Here is a 23,115-nt window from a genome sequence, read left to right as displayed (position 1 = left end):
TGCTAGCTTGAACCTTAAGCCAGCAGAATCGCTCCCATTAAGGGGGGTTTGGTGGTGAAAAATTATTAGGGTGGTAATAAATTAGTGAAAAATTGGTGAAAAATATGCCATCAACAAAAATTTTTTTTTTTTAATTCTGCTAGCTTGAATCTTAAGCTAGCAGAATCGCTCCCCTTAAGATTGGTTTAGTGGTGAAAAATTATTAGGGTGGTAATAAATTAGTGAAAAATTGGTGAAAAAATATGCCATCAACAAAAAGATTTTTTATTTTATTATTCTGCTAGCTTGAACCTTAAGCCAGCAGAATCGCTCCCATTAAGGGTGGTTTGGTGGTGAAAAATTATTAGGGTGGTAATAAATTAGTGAAAAATGGGTGAAAAAATATGCCATCAACAAAAAGTTTCTTTTTTGAATTCTGCTAGCTTGAATCTTAAGCCAGCAGAATCGCTCCCCTTAAGGTTGGTTTGGTGGTGAAAAATTATTAGGGTGGTAATCAATTAGTGAAAAATGGGTGAAAAAATATTACGTAGGTTAAATTGGATTCCGCTAATGTGTCTCCGCTAGCTTAAGGGTCCTAAAATAGGAGGCCGTAGATGTATAGGAAGAAAACAGGTTTCTTGAATAAAAAAAAATCGTGAATGGACTCAGATATCAAATGCAGGACAATTACTTCATGTGGCAGTTGGCAATGGTGATCGCCAACGTCGGATAATATTAATATGGCACGTGCAGTAGAAGAATGCTGTCTTGTAATATATAAATATGTGATGAAGTGATGAGTATCTGTGTCATATTCCAGTATTATTTGTAAAATTTGTCTTATGCTTGCAATCTGATGAATAGTCGATTTACCACCTCTGAAACCAGCCTAGTATTTCCCTATTATTCGTTCTGCTTGTGGCCCCATAAGGTGGAATATTATAGTGGAGAATATTCTATACGCCACATTTAGAAGCGTAATTCCTCTATGGTTAGAGTATTCAAAGATATCTCCTTTTTTGTGTTTGGTGCAAAGTATTCCAATACTCCAATTACATTCTTTATATAGTTTAGCTGAGAAATTACCTATTCCGGGTGGTGATTTGTTTCTGGCTAGTTTTTAACTGCGTCTTTAACTTCAAGAATTGTTGGTGATTTCTTTTCTCTATCGTCTGTTCCACTCTGTTCTGTATTTCTTCTAACTTTTATTAGTATTTATGCTGAAGAATGTTGTGTTCTGTTCGTATTTTTTTACAATTAGTTTTCTAACTTTCTTTTTTGTCTTATTTCTTTTTCAATTTATGGATCCCTAAGGTTTCGTTAAGGTTTAGTATTATTTTTTTTTTTTTTTGTTTTCGATTTGACCCTAAAATTCCTTTTACAGTTGCATGTATGCATTTTGTACATGTGTATTTGTATTTCTCATTCATTCTTTCAAATTATATTATGCTACTTATTAGAGCATCTAGCCTGTTTTTACATAATATAGTTTCTGTAAAATTTCTTCTGCTGGGATTTTTATATGGATCTGATTTCACTTATTACTTTTGTTTTGTGTTGCTTCTCAGAAGATTATGATCGTTGTTACATCGGTTTTCGTAATGTCAGAAATTGTATACGAGAAGTGAGGTACCTACAAATAACTTTAGACTATGATTAGGAGACCCCGAAAACATTATATTATTTAGTTTGTTATTTATAACACCGTTTGTGCTACTCACGTATTGAGTTTTTCTTTTGACTATTCCAAATGTTGTTGAATTTTACTTAAAGTGGAGGATATGCACCGTTACGGAAAAATAAATGTTTATATTTTACCTTTCTTTATACAATATTTACTTACCAATACTATACTCTTCAAAATACATAGATCCTTCGAAGTTTCTTGAAAATTTTCTTATATCGCTGTCAAATTTTTTTGCTAAATCTTTATCTGACAGAAGACTCTGAACTTCAACCTTACTTGGTTTTGCCGATGTCATCAGATTGTTGAGATGTGTCCATACAAAGGATCCAACTAAAACAGAAAAAAATTTATATATATTTAATGTAATACCAATGAAGAATTTAAGAACGTACAGGGTGTTTCAAAAAGGTATGTCATAAATTAAATCACGCATTCCGGGGATAAAAATAAATTGATTGAATCCAAATTATCTTAGTACAAGAGTGTACACAAAAAAAGTTACAGTCCTTTGAAGTTACAAAATAAAAATTGTTATTTTGCATTATCTCCTAAACTACTTGACATTTTATAATAAAACTGGACACGTTACTCTCTTGTTCTGAAAGCATTTTTCATAAAAACGAAACAACAAAATCTCAGCGAACAGAAATCAGTTTTTTCAAAAAACAGTTTCTATTGAGTTACGGCCCTTTTCATTAACCTTTAAAAAATTACGTGCAACTAAATAAATGGCTTAAATGAATTAACAAGTACAAATAATATCTATAACCTCTATAAATATGATATTACAATAAATGTTTAAAATGAACCCCATTTTCTTCAATACACATTCGGAAAACCGAATGCGCTAAAAATCATATTTTTCTGACGAAATTGATTTTGCAGCTTCAATTATTCTAACCCTTAATTGTTGTTTATCCTCTATTGTTACAGAATACACTTTCTCTTTTATAAACCCCCACAAGCAAAATTCCTGGGTTAAGAGCTGGACTTCTGGGTAGCCAAGAAATAGGTGCGTCACGACCCCTTCCAATCCACCGACCAGGATACTGACTGCAAAGGTATTCCCGGACTTCATTACTGTAATGCGGTGGAGCGCCATCTTGTAGAAACCACATATTTCACCTTAGTGCAATATTCACTTCTTCCAAATACTCTTGTAAATCGTTTGCCAAGAACTGCACATAATTATCACCACTTAAATTGTTGGAAAGAAATACTGGGCCTATTAGATTGTTATCCACAATTCCTGTCCAAACATTAACTTTAAAAGTTCTTTGGTGATGAGTCGTTTTTTTGGTGTGAGGATTTTCGTCGGCCCAAATGTGCTCGTTATGATGGTTTGTTATTCCATTTCTACTAAAGGTAGCCTCGTCGGTACACAAAATATTTCTAATAAAATTAACATTTCGAGTGTTTTTCAATAACAATCAATCGCAAAATCCAATCTTTTTAGGATAATCTTCAACCAATAACTCTTGAACCGTTGTTAAGTGATAAAGTTTAAGCAGCTGATTCTTCAAACGCCTCCAAAGCCTTACGTGAGGAACATTTAGTTGAGCAGCTATTACCCTTGTACTTATTCCAGGAACTTCTTCAATAATTTCTAAAATGTCTTCATCAGTTGCATCCATTATTGGACGACCACTATTGCCAGCAACTTGCGATTGGAATGTACCCGTTTCCCGTAAACGACGATCAATGGTCAGAAATAATCGTCTATTAGGTGTATTACGATTGGGGTATTTTACTGCATAACGCCTTGCGGCTGCTACACTATTTCCTTGATATTTAGCTACGATATTCCCGATAGTTTATAGATTCATAATTTAATCTGATCCAACTTACCCAAAGTTAAATCCATATCTGCCATTTCCTGAAATGTGTAGGCCATTGTAATATCAAAATTTTTAATATTAATCTTATTCACACAATAAATGATAGCTTCAAATTATTGACTATTATAGAAGGAACTGTTTGTAATTATTGTATCCGTAGAAACTAATTGTAATTTTATGGCCAACTAGGAAAAAACTAGTTTTTCGAAAAAGTGATATAAGGCAAAAAAGTTTTAAAAATAATGTGTTAAACTAATGATGCCACAAAATTCATTTTTCAGAACAAGAAAGTAACGTGTCCATTTTTATTACAAAATGTCAAGTAGTTTAGGAGACAATGTAAAAAAACAATTTCTATTTTGTAGCTTTAAAGGGCTGTAACTTTTTTTTTGTACACTTTTGTACTGAGGTAAGTTGGATTCAATCAATTTATTTTTGTCCCCGGAATGCGTGATTCAATTTATGACACACCTTTTTGAAACACCCTGTATAGGTAAGTCACTTGATGTTTTCCCAAGAAACAAAAGTGTTCTCGTTAAACACAAAAAAAGTAAGCATTGACTAAAGAAACACGAGCAACATGAGTAACTCCTAAAATTAAGCTATATCTGCATGGTTTCTGATTAGTCATCTAATAAATCAAAAGAAAAATATACCTTATGGCAGAAACCTAGTAACAAAAGATGAAACAACCTTTAACCTAAGCACTGTATTACTATAGATGCTATTTCCCCAATGATTCTCTGTAGCGAAAACATATCTTCTTAATGTGTGAAATTCATTGAAAAATAAAGCCAAAGAGAAATGGATAACAAATCAATGCATTGAAATAGAGCACTCTTATAGAAGATACAACAGCTTTAAGATGCACAAAAAAATAAAGGAATTAACAAATAACTAAAGACATTATGGAATACTCAAAAATAATGATGGTTAAATTATTTTATAGACAATAAAAAGAGAATTAAAAAAAAAGACTAGACATGCAAAAAACAGAAAACTAGTAGACTCATATGATGTACCCGCTAAGCTAATTAAGTACATTGACGATGAAACCCTGCATGTACTCTCAGACATATTCAATCGCAGCAGTGATTCTCCAAGAATGGATGTTATCATATTTGTAACACTACCGAAGGCAGCACATGCGACAGAATATTCGCAGTACAGAACACTATCCTTGATATACTAATATGATAAGCCACACACCTGAAAATACTGTACAAAAAAGTAAAATAAGATATAGATGATACCCAGTTTGGATTCAGAAAAGGAAAGGATAATAGAGAAATACTTTTCTCTTTTAATGTGTTCACAAAAAGACGTTCAAATATAAACCAGGATTTATATGTCTGCTATATGGAATATTCGAAGACATTCGACAGAGTGCGACATCAAAAACTTGTAGAAACACTTAAAAAATAATGTGTATAGTCAAGATATACTTATTATAGTTAATATCTACTAAAATAATAGAGGAATTGTTATGTTGTAAAACGTCGAAACAGAAAATATAGGGAATAAAAAAAAATTAGAAATGGACGCGTGTTGTCTCCGTTGGTATTCATCTATTACAGCTAAACTTATAAGGAAGCATTATCAGAGGAAGAATACGGTAGAGCAGGGAGGCACATACTTATTAAGACTAGGAGCCACTCGGGCAAATCATGAACTGATGGCGGGCCGGCCGCCAGAAGTATAGGTAATTAAAGACAATAAAGAATTGATAATAATTTATTAAAATTGAAAAATAATTTATTAATTTGAAGCGTGGTACTGCATAGTGCTTTCAATCTTTTTTATATTTGACTCAAATTTATTTGTAGCAACACGTAAAACTGCTTCCACACTTTCATTTGCAAGGCGGTTTCGATTTTTTGTTTTAATATTATTTAGTATTGAAAAAGTTTGTTCACATATATAGGTAGAACCAAAGAAGCTGGCACATTTCAGAGCGTTTATGCGCAACTCTTCGTACATATTTTTATCAATGCAGTCAAGTCTCCTTCGTTGAATTTGTTGGGTAAATCTTGGTCGTTTTGAATGTCGATAATTTCTAACTGCATTGACTCCGGCGCATTTTCAACTGAAATCGTGAAAGGATTGCTGAATATGTCCAACAGAGGTTTTACTTTTTTAAACTCCGAAAATCTTTCTTGAAAAGATTGAATCAAAATATCTAGCTTTTCTACATAACTGAAATTAATCGCAGTTTTGTTGAATTTTTCAGCCATTTTCTTATAATTCGGAAAATGATTGTAATTTCCAGAATTCAACTGTGATCTGAAAAGTGTCAGTTGCATTGAAAGGATGATACATGAGCGTAGAGCTGGGATATCAGTTGATTTTTGCCTTGAAGCCGTGTGTTCAAGACATTCAAATGATTTGTAATGTCAACTAAAAAAGCCAAATCACACAACCAATCAGGATTTTTAAGTTCCGGGACATCCCTTTGCTTTTCCGCCAGAAATATTCCAATTTCTGCTATTAAATTTAGAAATCGTTCCAGTGTCAATCCACGACTTAGCCACCTTACTTCTGTATAATACAGTAAATCTCCGTATTCGCTTTCGATGTCATCAAGGAATTGTTTGAATTGTCTGTGATTGAGTCCTCGTGATTTTATGAAATTTACAATCGAAACTACCACTTTCATGACATTTTGAAATTCAATTTTTTTTCTTGGTGTATAATGTAGTGAAACTGCATAAGATCTTCAGCGTTTATGTTTTTTTCTTGCAGATGCTGGAAGAACAATACGAATATAGTATTTTTAGGAAATAAAAATATATAGAGGGTTTTATACACGAGAATATTTGATTTAAGAGCGTAGGCGCAAAATTTCGGGCCAATGTTTTTTTAAATGTATTCATTTTTTTCGAATCCTGAAAAAACTAATAAGTATTTTAAAAAAATTTAAACGCAGAATGAAAGACTACATTATTACTGATGGCCAAAAGTCCCTGAAAACTTTTATAATGTTTATTTTAATAAGTTACAGGGGTGAAAAAAAAAAGAGAAAACTTGGTGTGATTTTTAATTTCAAATGTCTCATTCAAAAAACTTTTTGTTTATTTTAAGTGACTTTCGGCCCTCGGGAATAATGTAATATTTCATTCTGTGTTTAAATTTTTCAAAAATATTTGTTAGTTTTCTCAGGATTCCAAAAAAATGTTAAAAAGCCTACGCTCTTAAACGAAACAAAGAAATTACTAAAATGCTCAAACTAAAAATTTTTGGAAACATAATTAGACCGATAATTGGGAAAATCTTAAAATTACAACAGAACAAGACTTTAAAATTGCAAAAACATGGTTGCAAATAAACAAACTTACATTAAATTATGAAAAAACTAAATAGGTACTCACTTACTTTTTGCTATATACAAAAGTTTTCTGCCAATTTTTAATTCCTTAAATATAAATAAAAAAGATCAAATATATGGATCGAAGTACATAAAACATTTAGGAGTTTTAAATGGGAATTACAAATGAAAAATATTAAAACTTTATTTGTTGTATATCTCAATATTTAGTGACATTTTTGTGACTTAGGAGAAAACTGTAAATTTATTGAGATTAGATATTGACAAAATTTAAATATTTCATTACTTACAATATACTTAGCATATACTAATACTCTTATAGTTGTAAGTAATAAAGTATTATTTATAAATACAGAAAAAGTTCTTTGTTTAAAATTTGTTCTGTTAAAAATTTGTAGTGCCAAAGTGTGGATAGAAGCTTGCAGACGAGAAGATTTTTTATTCAAAATGGATTCACTTTATAATAATTATAGGATTTGTGAACTGCATTTTGAAGATAATGTTATTGTAAAAGGAAATAGAAGAAAAACATTGGCGCATGACGCAGTACCTTCAATATTTGCATATAATACGACAAACACAATTGACCACGGTGAAGATATCAAAGAACCACCAAAGAAGATTATCGTTTTAGGTTTGTGTACATTTAAGTTAAAAAATCATATTAAACGAAACGAATTAAAAATTGGCAGACAACTTTTGTATATAGTAAAAAGTAGATGAGTACCTATTTAGTTTTTTCATAATTTAATGTAAGTTTGTTTATTTGCAACCATGTTTATGCAATTTTGAAGTCTTGTTCTGTTGTAATTTTAAGATTTTTAGCAATTTCTTTGTTTCGTTTAAGAGCGTAGGCGCAAAATTTCGGGCCAATGCTTTTTAAATACAATCATTTTTTTCGAATCATGAGAAAACTAACAAATATTTTTGAAAAATTTAAACACAGAATGAAAGACTGCATTATTACCGAGGGCTGAAAGTCCCTTAGAATAAACAAAAAGTTTTTTTGAATGAGATATTTGAAATTAAAAATCACACTAAATTTTCTCTTTTTTTTTACCCCTGTAACTTATTAAAATAAATATTATAGAAGTTTTCAGGGACTTTCGGCCCTCAGTAATAATGTAGTCTTTCATTCTGCGTTTAAATTTTTCAAAAATACTTATTAGTTTTTTCAGGATTCGAAAAAAATGAATGCATTTAAAAAACATTGGCCCGAAATTTTGCGCCTACGCTCTTAAGAATTTATATTTTGTGATATGCCCACTGACTATTAATTTTCTGGTTGTTAGCTGTCATTGGCGGCTTGGCCACGTAACTTTAACGGACTGTCGCTTCTCTGTGTTCGGTTATTCTCTGGTGTAACTGTAATCTGTGCATACGACTGTGTAAGCTTCGTATTCCTACGCGAGCAATCGGGAATTCGGGACTACTGCTATCTCGCTTGCTCGCACCGCGCTAGAACATTCTTGATTTCTCTACTATTTTAAACTTTATATAAAGGCAGCAAGCGATGTTACTTGACTTAGCATTTTTGGGCACTAGATTCAAATAGCGCGCGCGAGATTTAAATTACTTTTCGAACATATTTTTTTTTGTTTTATTCTGGAATAGAATTCAATAGTTTTCGAATGTACAAGAGTATTATTTTTGCTGTTGCAGGCCACCAGTATTCGGCCGGCGGGCCGCGGTCTGTGCATCCATGCGGTAGAGGAATAAATAAAATAATCTTGAACAACTTAAAAGGAAATGAACGTGAAGAGAAGCCACATACAGATTATTAAGAACGTCAAAAGTATATCTTCACATAAAACAATATTAAATTTTCTATCGATATCTTTATAAGTAACAAATGGAGGAGAATTCCTCCAGAGATATAGTAGGTTTTTTAGATCTGTTACGATAGGAGACTAAGATTCTACTACCTCAAAAAAATGTCAAGAGGAGTTGAAACTTAGGCTATCATTATCCAAAAGAATGGTGAAAATCTACTTTATTCCTAAGAATGACACACTTCCTACAGTAAAACCAGAGGCAAAATTATGGAAAAAATATTAAACGACACGTACAATATATATATATATATATATATATATATATATATATATATATATATATATATATATATATATATATATATATATATATATATAAACCTAAATCTAAGATTAATACTATTACCAAAATTAATCTTCAACTCACTGAACTTCCGTGTTGAAGCGTGTCGATTATTACTGTGCCGAGCTTTCGACACATTTTCTGATGTCTTTTTCAGGTCGTCCTATGTCTCAGTCTCCTCCTCAGGCACTATTACACTTATCACTAATTACTGCACTACTGCTACTGGGAATAGCGGACAATTTATTATACCGTCATTGATAACGTGGTTTGTGTTGGAGTTGGCGTGGGTGTTGGCGTAGTTGGCGGGTTTTGGTTGGTGGATGAAGCGAGTGATATTTTCTTAATGAGAGGTCTCCATGTCGAAAGTAATCTCTTTAAGATTACCTTCGAGATTAAAGACAATTTGGCCTCTTTCCATTTGTATTATTTCTCGGATTCTTGGTTTATAGAAACAGATCGGGCTATGGTTCTCAAGTTTTCAAAAGCCATTTTGTGACCTGTATAAAGATGGTGTTAACCTAGTCGCTTGTATCCAAGAAGCCACAGAAATTTAAAAAATGCCAATTTGTCTTAATAAAATGGGTGACGCCATCCGGCTACCTTCCACATTGAGACCTCTTATAAAGGAAATATCGTCCGTTCCACCCTCCAATCAAAATCTGGCGTGCAGAAATCTTCGCTCCAACCCCCATGCTAACCTCCACCCAAACCACATCACCATCGACGGTATAAATGAACCGTACGCTGTTCCCAGTTATAGTAGTAAAGTGATTAGTGATCACTGCTCCTGAGATATCGATCGAGAAGATCACACGAAACCGAGCACCAGGTCAGACTAAACGAGACACTACAAAAACGGATAGAGAACAACGGCAGTCCAATGAGCCACGCTTTACGCCAGAAACCTCTTCCTAGACAACCAAGATGTTTAAAAGGTTAAGACCTACCTACAAGGCGAGCAAGTCTTGGTGTAAAACCACGTAAAAGGAAACTTTGGCCCTACCTGGATGGGCTCCCACACCATCCTTAGAGCTGTCGGCGACCGTAGGTATGAAGTACGTAGAGATACAGATGTCGACCGAATTATCCATGTGGTTGACATCAGGCCAGCTCCACCACCACAGCATGTACCTGTATAAGCCTTCAGATTTCTCAAATGACAATTTTACATTGACACTTTTATATATTTGCAATTTTACCAAGTATTTAAATGTATAAGTGCCGAGAGCTCTTGAGACTGAGACCTCGGAAGCCCTGAAGAAGACAGAGAGGATGTCGAAAGCTCGGCGCACTTTAACGCGGAAGCCTGGTGAGTTTATTAATAATTTTTGTAATAGTATTAATATTATTTATTTCTCTATTTATTGTTAATAAATTATTAATAAATAGAGACCTCACTTTGATAGCAAATTAGGTGATCCGCAAATTTAATTCGAACGACTCTAGAAGGAACTTTTTACTCCGACATATATCTACGGTTCACCATTGAAAAACACTGTCTTTTCGATCTTAACGTAAAGAAAAGACGTTAAAATGAAAGTGAAATATTGCATTTAATTTCAATTCAAATTCCATCATTGTTCTACACGTGTTTCGAGTTATTCAATTCCTTATCAGGAACACTTGTGGAAGTTCATACTGAAATAAAATGCAGTATAGTATTTGGCAATTATATTTAAAATAACAGCCTGGTAAGCTAGTAGCGGCATCTATACAAAGTAACAACAGGTCGAGAGACTTCTATTTGATAGCAAAAAGCTTTTATTTTTACGTCTTTTCTCTACATAAACAGCGAAAAGATAGTATTTTTCAAGGGTGGACCGTAGATGCATGTCGGAGTAAAAGGTTAAAAGAGAGGTCTCTCGACTTCTTGTTACTTCGTATAGATGCCGCTACTAACGTACGAGGCTGCCTTAACAACTGAGTACAGATGAATCACAGCTGCCAAAAGCCGAGACATCATCTGCTTCCTGCAAGAAGAAATTTTCAACCGATGGGGTAGACCGTTCACCATTATTACTGACAATGGAATCCAATTCGGGACGGATGCTTAGGAACGATTTCTCTACAAACATAATATACAGAACTAACGAAGCCCAATCCACTACCAACGAACCAATCCCATAGAGAGACGAGTCCAGGAGCTACAGAAAGGCCTCCAGGTATGAGTTTCATCTCCTGAGGACTCTAGGTAGGAGTCCTACATGTCTAATGTCGTTTTCAGCCTTCGTACCCACCAAAATGATGCCAAAGGCCAGACGCCGGCAGAACTGCTCCTGGGATATCGACCGAGAAGATCACAAGAAACCGAGCACCAGGTCAGACTAAACGAGACACGACAACAACGGGTGGAAAACAACGACGGCAGTCCAATGAGCCACGCTTTACGCCAGAAACCGCTTCTTAGACAACCAAGATAGTCGACAGCTTAATACCTACCTACAAGGCAAGCAAGTCTTGGTGTGGAACCACGTCAAAGGAAACTTCGGCCCTACCTGGATGGGCTCTTACACCATCCTTATAGCTGCCGGCGACTGTAGGTATGCAGTACGTAGACACTTATTCTAAGTCCGAAGGGACTTAGAATTATTCCTCGAATTTAGCACTTTGCTGTTAAACCATTCGTCCGAATTAAAGAGAAGTCAGAAAGGACTTACGATCCGAAGTAAGCACTTTGCTGTTAAATCTATATTGTCGGAATAAGTAAAAGTCTGAAAGAAAGAATTATTTAGAAATTTGTAAAACAATCAAACTTTCAACGCATTCAACCGACATCTATATTTAACAATCGAGGTGCCTTCTAAGCATAGAGTACTTCTAAACCTGTATTATGTAAGATATATATTTGAATATAAGAAATTTTGAACTGCTAAAGTATCCTATATTGCCAGTAGCACCCCGTTGATAGCAGAGCCCCCGGTAAACCTCCCGTTGGTGTTAATCATAACTGTACTAATATCTCAAATAATAAGAAGATGGAACAGAAGAGTCTTCGTTCCTTTTCTCGAGCAGCGGTTGGTAACCATCCAGTCCAGTAACTCCCGATACTGTGGAGGATAAACCGACCGTATGACTTGCCAATCAACCAAGCAAATATATCATAGATGCCTTGCTTGACTTCTTTAACTTCGCAAAGGTCATTCGGTCAACAGAAGTATCGTTATGTGCATTCGTAGACATTTCTATAATCTAATGAGTTTAATTTACTCACTAGTAGGAATACGATTACTTATCTCAGATAGCAGTGAACCACTATGGGGCAATAAAATTTCCTTAAGTAAGAGTTTTATCACTTCTACTTACATCGGTTGCTATAATGGGTTTATAGGCAACCATGAGAGTATTATTGATAATTACACGCAAGTTGCCTTGAACGCAGTAACTATCTAATATTGACAAGAAGGACTTTTAGTAAACCCAAAAAAAAATTTTACTGGCGAATAAGAAAAAATTAAAAATTAAATCTGCCACCATGAAGGGAAAAACACTAACTTTCTGAAACTACACTAAAAACTCAATGTCTTTATATAGAAACTTAAAAGTCGGTAAACCTTAGAACTACAAAGATTGCTTGTAATGAGATTATTGATAGTTTTGCTAAGCAAGGATCTAGTGCTATTTTATCTTACTACAACCGTTCTGCTGTATAGTAAAAAGCTGCATCGTAGAAGATGTCCAAAACTGTAAAAGGAACTTACTGCAACTTACTGGAAAAATATTATAGTAGGTAAGCAAAATACTCATAGAGCTTTGGAAAACCCACCTCTAAGTAACGAGTGATATTCTCACTGAACACTGCTCACTTCGATATTACATCTATAGGAGGGATGAATTAAAAATAATAACATGCAGATACTATGAGAGTGCTGAGGAAACGACCAAAGACCAAAAATGTTGTCTGTTATTATAGAGTAATTGTTTGATAACTCTAAATATAACTACAACAGGTATTTCTAAGACCTAATCAGATATCAAACATATTTTGGACACGGACAATAAACTTTCTGACAAGTTTAGATCTTTTGGACTGAAACATTATAATTAAAATTATTTATCTAAAATAATATAATTAAGAATAATAATTAAAAACAAACCTTGGTTAACTTCTTCGTTCATTAGCGCATGTTTAATAGTTTTAACCATCAAATAATTCGGACATCTCATAATTTGTAAATAAGATGCAATCCTAACTTCAGAATCAACTTCCTGCCTTCTAAATATATGTTCAAAATAACTTCTTGTCTCTTCACACCGAGTTCTTCTAAAAGTTTCTACGGCTGCAACTCGTATAGCCACGTCGATCTCAGAATTTTCTATAACTTTGAAAAGTTCTTGGTAGAAGTCTTCCGACATCGTGCCAATGTTAGACAATGCCTTTAGGGTGACCATAATCTATGAAAACAATAAAAAAGATAGCTGAGAAAGTTTGAAATGTATCACAATACTAGAGAAATGTTAAATCAGATATACCATATACCATATTGCTGATTCAATTATACAATTTATACATATATATATATGTATAATATGTATATATATATATATATATATATATATATATATATATATATATATATATATATATATATCCTCTAAAATAACAGCTGAACTGGTAGATGAAAAAGGGGGGTTGAGGTTAATTGGGTATACAGCTAATCAAAAGCCAAGTGTACTCTGTTTAACAATTCATTATATTTCGCCAATTTTCATTGGCATCATTAGATGGGAGCTACAATTATTTAAAACATGGTAAAATACAATTTAATAATAGTTTGTTGTTTATATACTTACTTAATTGAGGTTAATGGCAGTGTGATTTTTTTTTTAATACCATCAAGTAAAAATTTTTTTGTTGGAATAATGTTGATTGTAGTTGATGTTGATAATGGAAAATAATCTCAATAAAAGACTCTTCCTCGAGATGGCATTTATCACTCAAATGGATAATTTAATAAATAAGAAATCAGATGTTGAACATCTGAGTGAGATTTATGCTTATTTATTACACATCGAAAAACAAACATTATAAATAGACATATAAATATTAAATAATTAATACAACACATAATGTAATTTCAAAAAAATTTTTCAATTATAACACATCTTACAGTAAATATTATAATCAAATAAACAACTACTACGTCAACACCATGGAACTAATCATCTTCACAAAAGTCAATTAATAACATTCGATATTTGATAGTTCTAGTACTTAACCTTAATGACATTTACCGAACTAAACGTTGTGTCTGTTTTATTTTTAATTTGAATTGTATTTATTTCCTATATTTTAATTTGTAATCAACATCAACTACAATCAACATTATTCCAACAAAAAAAATTTTTACTTGATGGTATTAAAAAAAAACACACTGCCATTAACCTCAATTAAGTAAGTATATAAACAACAAACTATTATTAAATTGTATTTTACCATGTTTTAAATAATTGTAGCTCTCATCTGATGATGCCAATGAAAATTGTGGCGAAATATAATGAATTGTTAAACAGAGTACACTTGGCTTTTGATCAGCTGTATACCCAATTAACCTCAACCCCCCTTTTATATATATATATATATATATATATATATATATATATATATATATATATATATATATATATATATATATATACGTTCGAATTATCGGGTAGAGTGGTCTGTAATGAAAATCTTTCTTTTTTCTGAGATACTTAATATTTCGCCATTTATTTAATAGCGTCCTCAGGAGTAAACTAAAACAATTTAAACATTACAAAAAATGGCGTACAAATACATTTTAAAACACACAGAATTTATAAGATTTCGCAAATAAAAACTGACACTGAAGTATTTGAAATATTGAATTTCAAGATTAAATTGTTTTAAGCACTTTCGTTACAGCTATACGATAAAAAATTAAAATTATTTCAAATGTAAAAATAAAAATAACAATAAAAGAAAGGTTAGAAGAATGATATTTCTTTGATGAATTATTAAGGTTAGTTGTTATTAAGATGAATGTTGGCTATATTGAATATTTATAAATTTTGTTCAATATGTTACAATATATGTTACTTGACTGTCCAGTGTCCGTTTTATAATTTAAAGTGTTTTTATTTTTGTTAAAATTTGTTAAGAAAAAGAGGACAAAAGACCGCGCGGAGAGAAACCGCGAAAAAGAAATGTACATCACGGACGACGACGTACCCCTCGATAAACGTGCCATAACAAAAAGAATGAGACAAAGGAGCAGTGAGGACGAAAAGTCCGAACTGGCAAAGATGAAATTGCTATTGAAAGAAAAGAATGCCGAAATAACAGCACTAAAAGAGAAAATACACGAACTGCAGCATATGATAGTACAGTACAGAAGATGAAGTAGAAATGCACACGGGAAGATTTGAGGATATACCGCAAGAAATAAAAGATTTGATAAGAGAAAAGAATAGAGCAAAGCAGACAGCATGTTAATGAGTTAAGATAAGCATAATATTATTTTAAAAATATCAAGTATGAAGTATATACATACAAGTTTATTTAAAAATTCAAAACAAAATACAAAACTTTGCAAATGAATATGTATAAGTACTTTTAAGATTTGTCTGACTTTAATAATAACTTACCTCGTCATGCGTTTCTCTGTTAAATGGAGAGTTTTTGATCAATTCACCAAAATGGTTTTGAAAATATTCATTAATAGAATATATCGAATAGTCACTACTGCACTCTTTGGTATTACTGCAATATGTATGTGCCAAGTTAGATATACTTAAAGCTTTATTTGCAGAAAAAGTTTCAGATTCCTGTAGAAGACTTTGAGCTATATCCATCATTTCGCTATCGGGATTTGGCATAAAACCTATTGATGTTATAAATTCATTAATCGTTGTTTCAGATGCTAATTTTTCAGTTATAATATTTTTCATCAATGTTACGGAGTCAATGGTGTTGACAAAAGGTAGAGCATGGAACAAGTATTGCCTAAAATATACGAAAATGAATCACATTTATATTATAAACAAAAAATATAAATACAATATATATTGTTACGAACATGCATTCAGCGTGGCCCGTGTAACGGCTGCATCTCGCAAGCGACTAGAACTTTTCAGCGATCTCGAGTGCGAGAGGGAACAACCCGTCACGTAGGCGAATTAGAGTTGGGAATGTTCTAGAACATAGTAACTTTGATATATGTAACGATGTAATGAGTAAAGGAGAGTTGTTAAGGTATTACCGAACTGTCAACTTATAAATAAATATATGTATGTAAATTCGAACCGCTCGTTTTATTTAATCTCGCTACAATATATATACAGGGTGTCCCAGACTAATTTACCCACGCTATATCTCTTAAACGAATAGAGATTTTCGAATGGGACAAAAAGTGATCTATTCTACTTGTAATACACTTTAATATGATATATAAAAAAATCATCCCCTAAATATTTATCCCTTAGTTACAACCCCTAACTTTAATTTTTTTAATAGCACCCTGTATATTTTTTTATAGTTTTGGATGTGGTCTCCTATCGTCTATTCAACAGATTTATTAAAAATAAAATCGGTTCGTAAATAATCAAGAAATCAATTTATTTTTTATTTTTGTTAATTAAGTGTCCCAGACTAATTTATCCAGGCTATATTTATTAACAAAATAGAGATTTTTTAAAGGGACACAAACTGGTCTATTCCATTTGTAATACACTTTAATATAGCGAAGAAAAAATCATCCCCTAAATATTCATCCCTTAGTTACAACCCCTAACTTAAATTTTTTAATAGCACCCTGTACATTTTTTTATAGTTTTGGATGTGGTCTTCTATCGTCTATTTAACCGATTTTTTTTCATCAGTTTTTCATCAGTCATGAAAAATCAGTTTATTTTTTATTTTTGTTAAATTAATCAAGATAGCCTTAAAAAATAGAATAGAAAAGAAATATGCTTTATTGTCACTGAAATTAGATAAATCGTCAATATTACAAAATAAAAGAATGAAAGTAAAACAAAAACAATTTATTGCAAACTTTACTACTCGTACAAATAAAATACAATCTTAGGAACAATAAAACTTAAAGGAAAAATAAAAATAAATGCAATAAAAATTAAATGAAAAAATAAATCAAAACACCAACTAACTAATGTTATTTACATTAAAGTTCGAATTGTAATCCACCTGCTGCAACACACATTTCGAATCGTTCCAGAAGATTTCTGGTACATGTGGCTCGAATCATTTCGGGAGTAATTTGGCGACATGCTTGTCTTATTTTTTCTTTTAATTCCTCTAAATTTTGCGGTTTTGATTGGTAAACAGTATCTTTTATCGCTCCCCAAAAGAAAGAGTCAAGAGGTGACAAATCACATGAACGTGCGGCCCACACAATTTCTGGAGAGTTGTTTGCTATCCAGCGGTTATCAAAACGGTTTTGTAGGTGGTCGCTAACGTTTCTCGCATTATGTGGAGTAGCTCCGTCTTGTTGCCACCACATTTCTTGACGCTCATGAAGAGGAATATCTTCTAGCAAATCGGGTAGAATGTTTTCTAAAAAGTCTAAATATCGAACGTTAGAGTGCCGTTAAAAAAGTAAGGACCTATAACACGGCCATTAAATAAACCGCACCACACATTTATACCCCAAATATTCTGAAATCTTGTTTCCATCATCCAATGTGGGTTCACGGGAGACCAATAATTGGAATTGTGACGGTTGACAATACCATTATTGTGAAATCTAGCCTCATCACTCCACAATATTTTTGATAAAAAAAGTGGATCATCACTGATTTTTAACATCATTTTTGCAATAAACTCAAGACGACTTTGGTCATCACCAGGCTGTAATCCTTGAACTAGGTGCACTTTAAAAAGATGGTACTTAAAATCTTTGAGAATTCTATGCACACAACTTTTTGGAATGCCACATTCACTGACGAGGGTTCTAACAGACACCTTGGGATTAAAATTAACATATGCTAGTACATTAATAAGGTTTTGGTTACATCTTACTGTGCGTTCAATTGTACCTCTTTTATTATTAGGAAAATATCCCTGTCTAAGTGAGCGTTCCAAATTCTTAAAGGTTTTTTCGCTTGGAATGTTTCGATTTGGAAACCTTTCTTGATATAATTGTCAGGAAATTCTCCATAAATCAAAAGGATATCAACGTACTCGTCAGGCGAAAATAAATAAGGCATATTGAAATGTTATAAATACACAATTACAACAAATATAATTATTACTGGTCTAATACCAAACGTCAAAAATAATAATTGTTGATTTGACAGATCAAATCATGGCAACCAGAATTAAGGGTAATATCGAAGACGTAAAATAACCGCAAAAGTTTTTCAAATATTATGACTTTATTATAAGAGATTTTGATCAATTTAACAAAACTAGAAAATAAACTGATATTTTTTTGATACCTAACAAACCCATTTTATTTTTAAAAAATCGATTGAATAGACGATAGAAGACCACATCTAAAACTATAAAAAATGTACAGGGTGCCATTAACAAATTTAAGTTAGGGGTTGTAACTAAGAGATGAATATTTAGGGGATGATGTTTTCTTCGCCATATTAAAGTGTATTACAAATGGAATAGACCAGTTTTTCTCCCTTTAAAAAATCTCTATTTTGTTAATAAATATAGCCTGGATAAATTAGTCTGGGACACTTAAGTAATTAACAAAAATAAAAAATAAATTGATTTCTTGATTATTTACAAACCGATTTTACTTTTAATAAATCTGTCGAATAGACGATAGAAGACCACATCCAAAACTATAAAAAAATATACAGGGTGCTATTAAAAAAATTAAAGTTAGGGGTTGTAACTAAGGGATGAATATTTAGGGGATGATTTTTTCTACGCCATATTAAAGTGTATTACAAGTAGAATAGATCACTTTTTGTCCTATTCGAAAATCTTTATTCGCTTAAGAGATATAGCGTGGGTAAATTAGTCTGGGACACCCTGTATATATATATATATATATATATATATATATATATATATATATATTCTATTTCTTTGTCATTTAAACTGGGCATTCACGTTCCGAGACTTGCGGTCCCACTTAGTAGGACTACTAGTTTGATATTCGTCTCCACTCACGCTCCGACTTGCTATCCAACTAGCGGTCCAAGTCCAGTTCTAGTTTGTTTTCACGTCGGTGTACATCACTTAATCAAAAAATGTATCGAATATATACTACGCAAAATATAATTAGGAGGAGGAAAGTGGCAACGAAAGTTGTGCTTTTAATCCTTATCGTTTGAAAAAAAAAGAAGAAAAAATATTGAATGAAGAAATTATTTGTTGATCATGTGAACTATTGTGACATAAAATTGCTTAATGTCATTGATGAGGATTATTACAAAAACTACCTCAGAATGGACAACTTCACTTTTTCGCTGTTGCTGGTAAAAGTTGGTCTACTCATTTCCAAAAATATACCGTCATGCGTGAATGTGTCAGTACTGAACAACGCCTTGTAGCAACTTTACGCTTTCTGGCCACTGGAAGGTCATTTGAGGATCTGAAGTTCAGCTGTAAAATACCTCAACAACTATTGGGAAAGGTGATTTCAGATTGCAGGGCTATAATAATTTTTTTCGTGCAATTAAAAGTTATTTTCTATTATTTGTTTGCGAACTGGGGATTTTTGCTAAGCGATGTCTGACACACAGCACCAATTGAGCTTTTGTTTGGAGCTGATGTGGTAAGCAAATTGTATACAGGGAAGAAATATCAGTTACATAGTGATCTTATAGTAAATTTACTATGTTAATTGGGAATAAGCCACAATATGAGTTAGAAATTAAATGTATTTGTCGTTTGGACTTCCACTTCAAAAATCATTATCAAAATATTCCGAAGTTGTTGGAACGTGAATGGCCTGTTTTAATATTTCGCCAACTGATTGTTGGTTTCATCAGAAGTGCACTACAAATTTATTAAAACAAAGAGATAAGCAACATTAAAATAAAATTACATAAATATTTACTTACAGAGGTAGAAGTGTTCACAAAAAAATAGGACAAGCATTTGTTTTACACTTTCACAATTTCACAAAAAAAACTGTCATCATATTTTTTTCAAAAACTGGGTATTCTAAAGTGACTAAACTTTTGAATCATACAAAAAAAAACACTAAAATAAAGTGAATTCTATAAGGAAAACAATTTATTTCAATCCTAGTGAACATGGCGTTAGTTTTATTGCGTTTTTTTTTACAAAAATTTGAGAAAACCATCGTTTTTTTGATCGTATCTCACGTACAGTTAGTGCAAAGGACGACTTTTACCACCACTCATTTTAAAGGTCTTTTCAAGCTCTTTTAAAAATATTATATGAGTTTTGTCGAAAAATGTACCCGTTTTCCGTTATTTAACGTTAAATACTCGTATTGAAAGATAAAAACAAAAACAAACCTTCTTTGAACAGTCATAACTCAGTTAATATTAAACAAAAAATATTCATTAAGAAGCCAATCTTTTTGTTTTTTTATGAGCTTTAATTTTAGTCGTTACACTTTTTTGATAAAACTCTTAGTTTCAGAGCTATTCTTAAAAAACCTTTTAAAAACATGTTTTTTTTTAACGAAAAATGACACTTTTCAACAGCGAATAACTCAAAAAGTATTAATCTAGCGAAAAAAATGTTTACCACATTTTTTGTTTAAAATTTGTCCTTCTATCGAATAGCGTAGTTATATTAAGTAAAAAAATTTCCACCATCGAAAAGGGGTGGCAAACACCCCCAGGGTCGAAGCGCCCATCGACACTATATAACTTTTGTTTCTTGAGTAATTATTACCAACACACAAAATTTCAAATGAATCGATTCAGTTATAAAGAATTCGGAGGTAAAAACCCTCAGTAACTGATCTATATATGTATAAAATAAAGTAGCAGATATATGGTAAATTAATTTTGAATTAAATGGATTATAGAATATTGCTGTAGATGCTGCTTAACTGATTTGTATCTGCTGTGTAATTTATTACATATTTTGTGTTGGTAATATAATACATTTCGAGAAACAGACTGTTTTTATAATCAGTTACTGTTTGTAGGATTTCAATATTATTATAACCATTGCAGCCTAAGCACTGTATTTTCTAGATTTTATTGGTAGTGTACATTACTGGTGCCATGTCTTTAACACGAGAAAAGAAACTTTTGTTATTAATACCGCTGTACCTACAATTCTAATGTTAGTGTATGGTTTGAAGAGAGTTGTAATCTTATTTGTTAGATTATCAACAAAGGGAAATCTTTTATATTTAAATTTTTGTGAAGCATCTCTATCCAATGATCCATCATAATAGTGGGAGTTGTAAATGAATTGTTTAAGGAGTGTCTTCGGATAACCGTTGTTCATAAATATCTCAAGTAATTTACTCTGACTATTACTTAGAAACTGGTCGTCACATATATTGAGTATTCTATTTTTCATAACAAGAACTATACTGTATTTCTGGTGTTTTGGGAGGTTAGAAGCAAAGTTTAGAAATCTGCCTGATGCAGTAGATTTTTGGTACCAATCTAGTATTATATGATTGCCTTCCGTGCGGATTACTTTAGTGTCTAAGAAAGGTACGCCATTGTTAGTTTTTCTTTCAACAGCAAACTGTATTTTGTCATTAAAAAGAGTTAAATGTATTTTTTAAGATGGTAAATGGAGAGTTTTTGATCAATTCACCAAAATGGTTTTGAAAATATTCATTAATAGAATATATCGAATAGTCACTACTGCACTCTTTGGTATTACTGCAATATGTATGTGCCAAGTTAGATATACTTAAAGCTTTATTTGCAGAAAAAGTTTCAGATTCCTGTAGAAGACTTTGAGCTATATCCATCATTTCGCTATCGGGATTTGGCATAAAACCTATTGATGTTATAAATTCATTAATCGTTGTTTCAGATGCTAATTTTTCAGTTATAATATTTTTCATTAATGTTACGGAGTCAATGGTGTTGACAAAAGGTAGAGCATGGAACAAGTATTGCCTAAAATATACGAAAATGAATCACATTTATATTATAAACAAAAAATATAAATACAATATATATTGTTACGAACATGCATTCAGCGTGGCCCGTGTAACGGCTGCATCTCGCAAGCGACTAGAACTTTTCAGCGATCTCGAGTGCGAGAGGGAACAACCCGTCACGTAGGCGAATTAGAGTTGGGAATGTTCTAGAACATAGTAACTTTGATATATGTAACGATGTAATGAGTAAAGGAGAGTTGTTAAGGTATTACCGAACTGTCAACTTATAAATAAATATATGTATGTAAATTCGAACCGCTCGTTTTATTTAATCTCGCTACAATATATATACAGGGTGTCCCAGACTAATTTACCCACGCTATATCTCTTAAACGAATAGAGATTTTCGAATGGGACAAAAAGTGATCTATTCTACTTGTAATACACTTTAATATGATATATAAAAAAATCATCCCCTAAATATTTATCCCTTAGTTACAACCCCTAACTTTAATTTTTTTAATAGCACCCTGTATATTTTTTTATAGTTTTGGATGTGGTCTCCTATCGTCTATTCAACAGATTTATTAAAAATAAAATCGGTTCGTAAATAATCAAGAAATCAATTTATTTTTTATTTTTGTTAATTAAGTGTCCCAGACTAATTTATCCAGGCTATATTTATTAACAAAATAGAGATTTTTTAAAGGGACACAAACTGGTCTATTCCATTTGTAATACACTTTAATATAGCGAAGAAAAAATCATCCCCTAAATATTCATCCCTTAGTTACAACCCCTAACTTAAATTTTTTAATAGCACCCTGTACATTTTTTTATAGTTTTGGATGTGGTCTTCTATCGTCTATTTAACCGATTTTTTTTCATCAGTTTTTCATCAGTCATGAAAAATCAGTTTATTTTTTATTTTTGTTAAATTAATCAAGATAGCCTTAAAAAATAGAATAGAAAAGAAATATGCTTTATTGTCACTGAAATTAGATAAATCGTCAATATTACAAAATAAAAGAATGAAAGTAAAACAAAAACAATTTATTGCAAACTTTACTACTCGTACAAATAAAATACAATCTTAGGAACAATAAAACTTAAAGGAAAAATAAAAATAAATGCAATAAAAATTAAATGAAAAAATAAATCAAAACACCA

The 23,115-nt window shown here is 31.9% G+C and overlaps 1 protein-coding gene and 1 long non-coding RNA gene across 3 annotated transcripts in view; one reads left to right on the top strand and one right to left on the bottom strand.

Moving 5' to 3' along the window:
* The window catches only part of LOC140452334 (uncharacterized), a 29,941-nt gene extending 18,803 nt beyond the window's left edge, over nt 1–11,138 (top strand). Inside the window, exons 2-3 of the long non-coding RNA XR_011952172.1 lie at nt 8,492–8,624; nt 10,837–11,138. This is a non-coding gene — a long non-coding RNA (uncharacterized lncRNA). The remainder of the gene's footprint in view (nt 1–8,491; nt 8,625–10,836) is intronic.
* The window catches only part of Apoltp (Apolipoprotein lipid transfer particle), a 1,459,665-nt gene that overhangs the window by 1,245,333 nt on the left and 191,217 nt on the right, over nt 1–23,115 (bottom strand). For both annotated transcript variants that reach the window (XM_072546518.1, XM_072546519.1), the window contains exons 6-8: nt 15,557–15,914; nt 13,045–13,342; nt 1,823–1,996 (exon numbers count right to left, since the gene is read on the bottom strand). In XM_072546518.1, the coding sequence (XP_072402619.1) occupies nt 1,823–1,996; nt 13,045–13,342; nt 15,557–15,914 (830 nt within the window). The remainder of the gene's footprint in view (nt 1–1,822; nt 1,997–13,044; nt 13,343–15,556; nt 15,915–23,115) is intronic.

The sequence above is a fragment of the Diabrotica undecimpunctata genome, chromosome 10, assembly GCF_040954645.1.
Source record: "Diabrotica undecimpunctata isolate CICGRU chromosome 10, icDiaUnde3, whole genome shotgun sequence".
NCBI lineage: Eukaryota > Metazoa > Arthropoda > Insecta > Coleoptera > Chrysomelidae > Diabrotica > Diabrotica undecimpunctata.
Note: the sequence above shows the minus strand (reverse complement) of the source record. Positions and strands in the feature narration are given on the sequence as shown.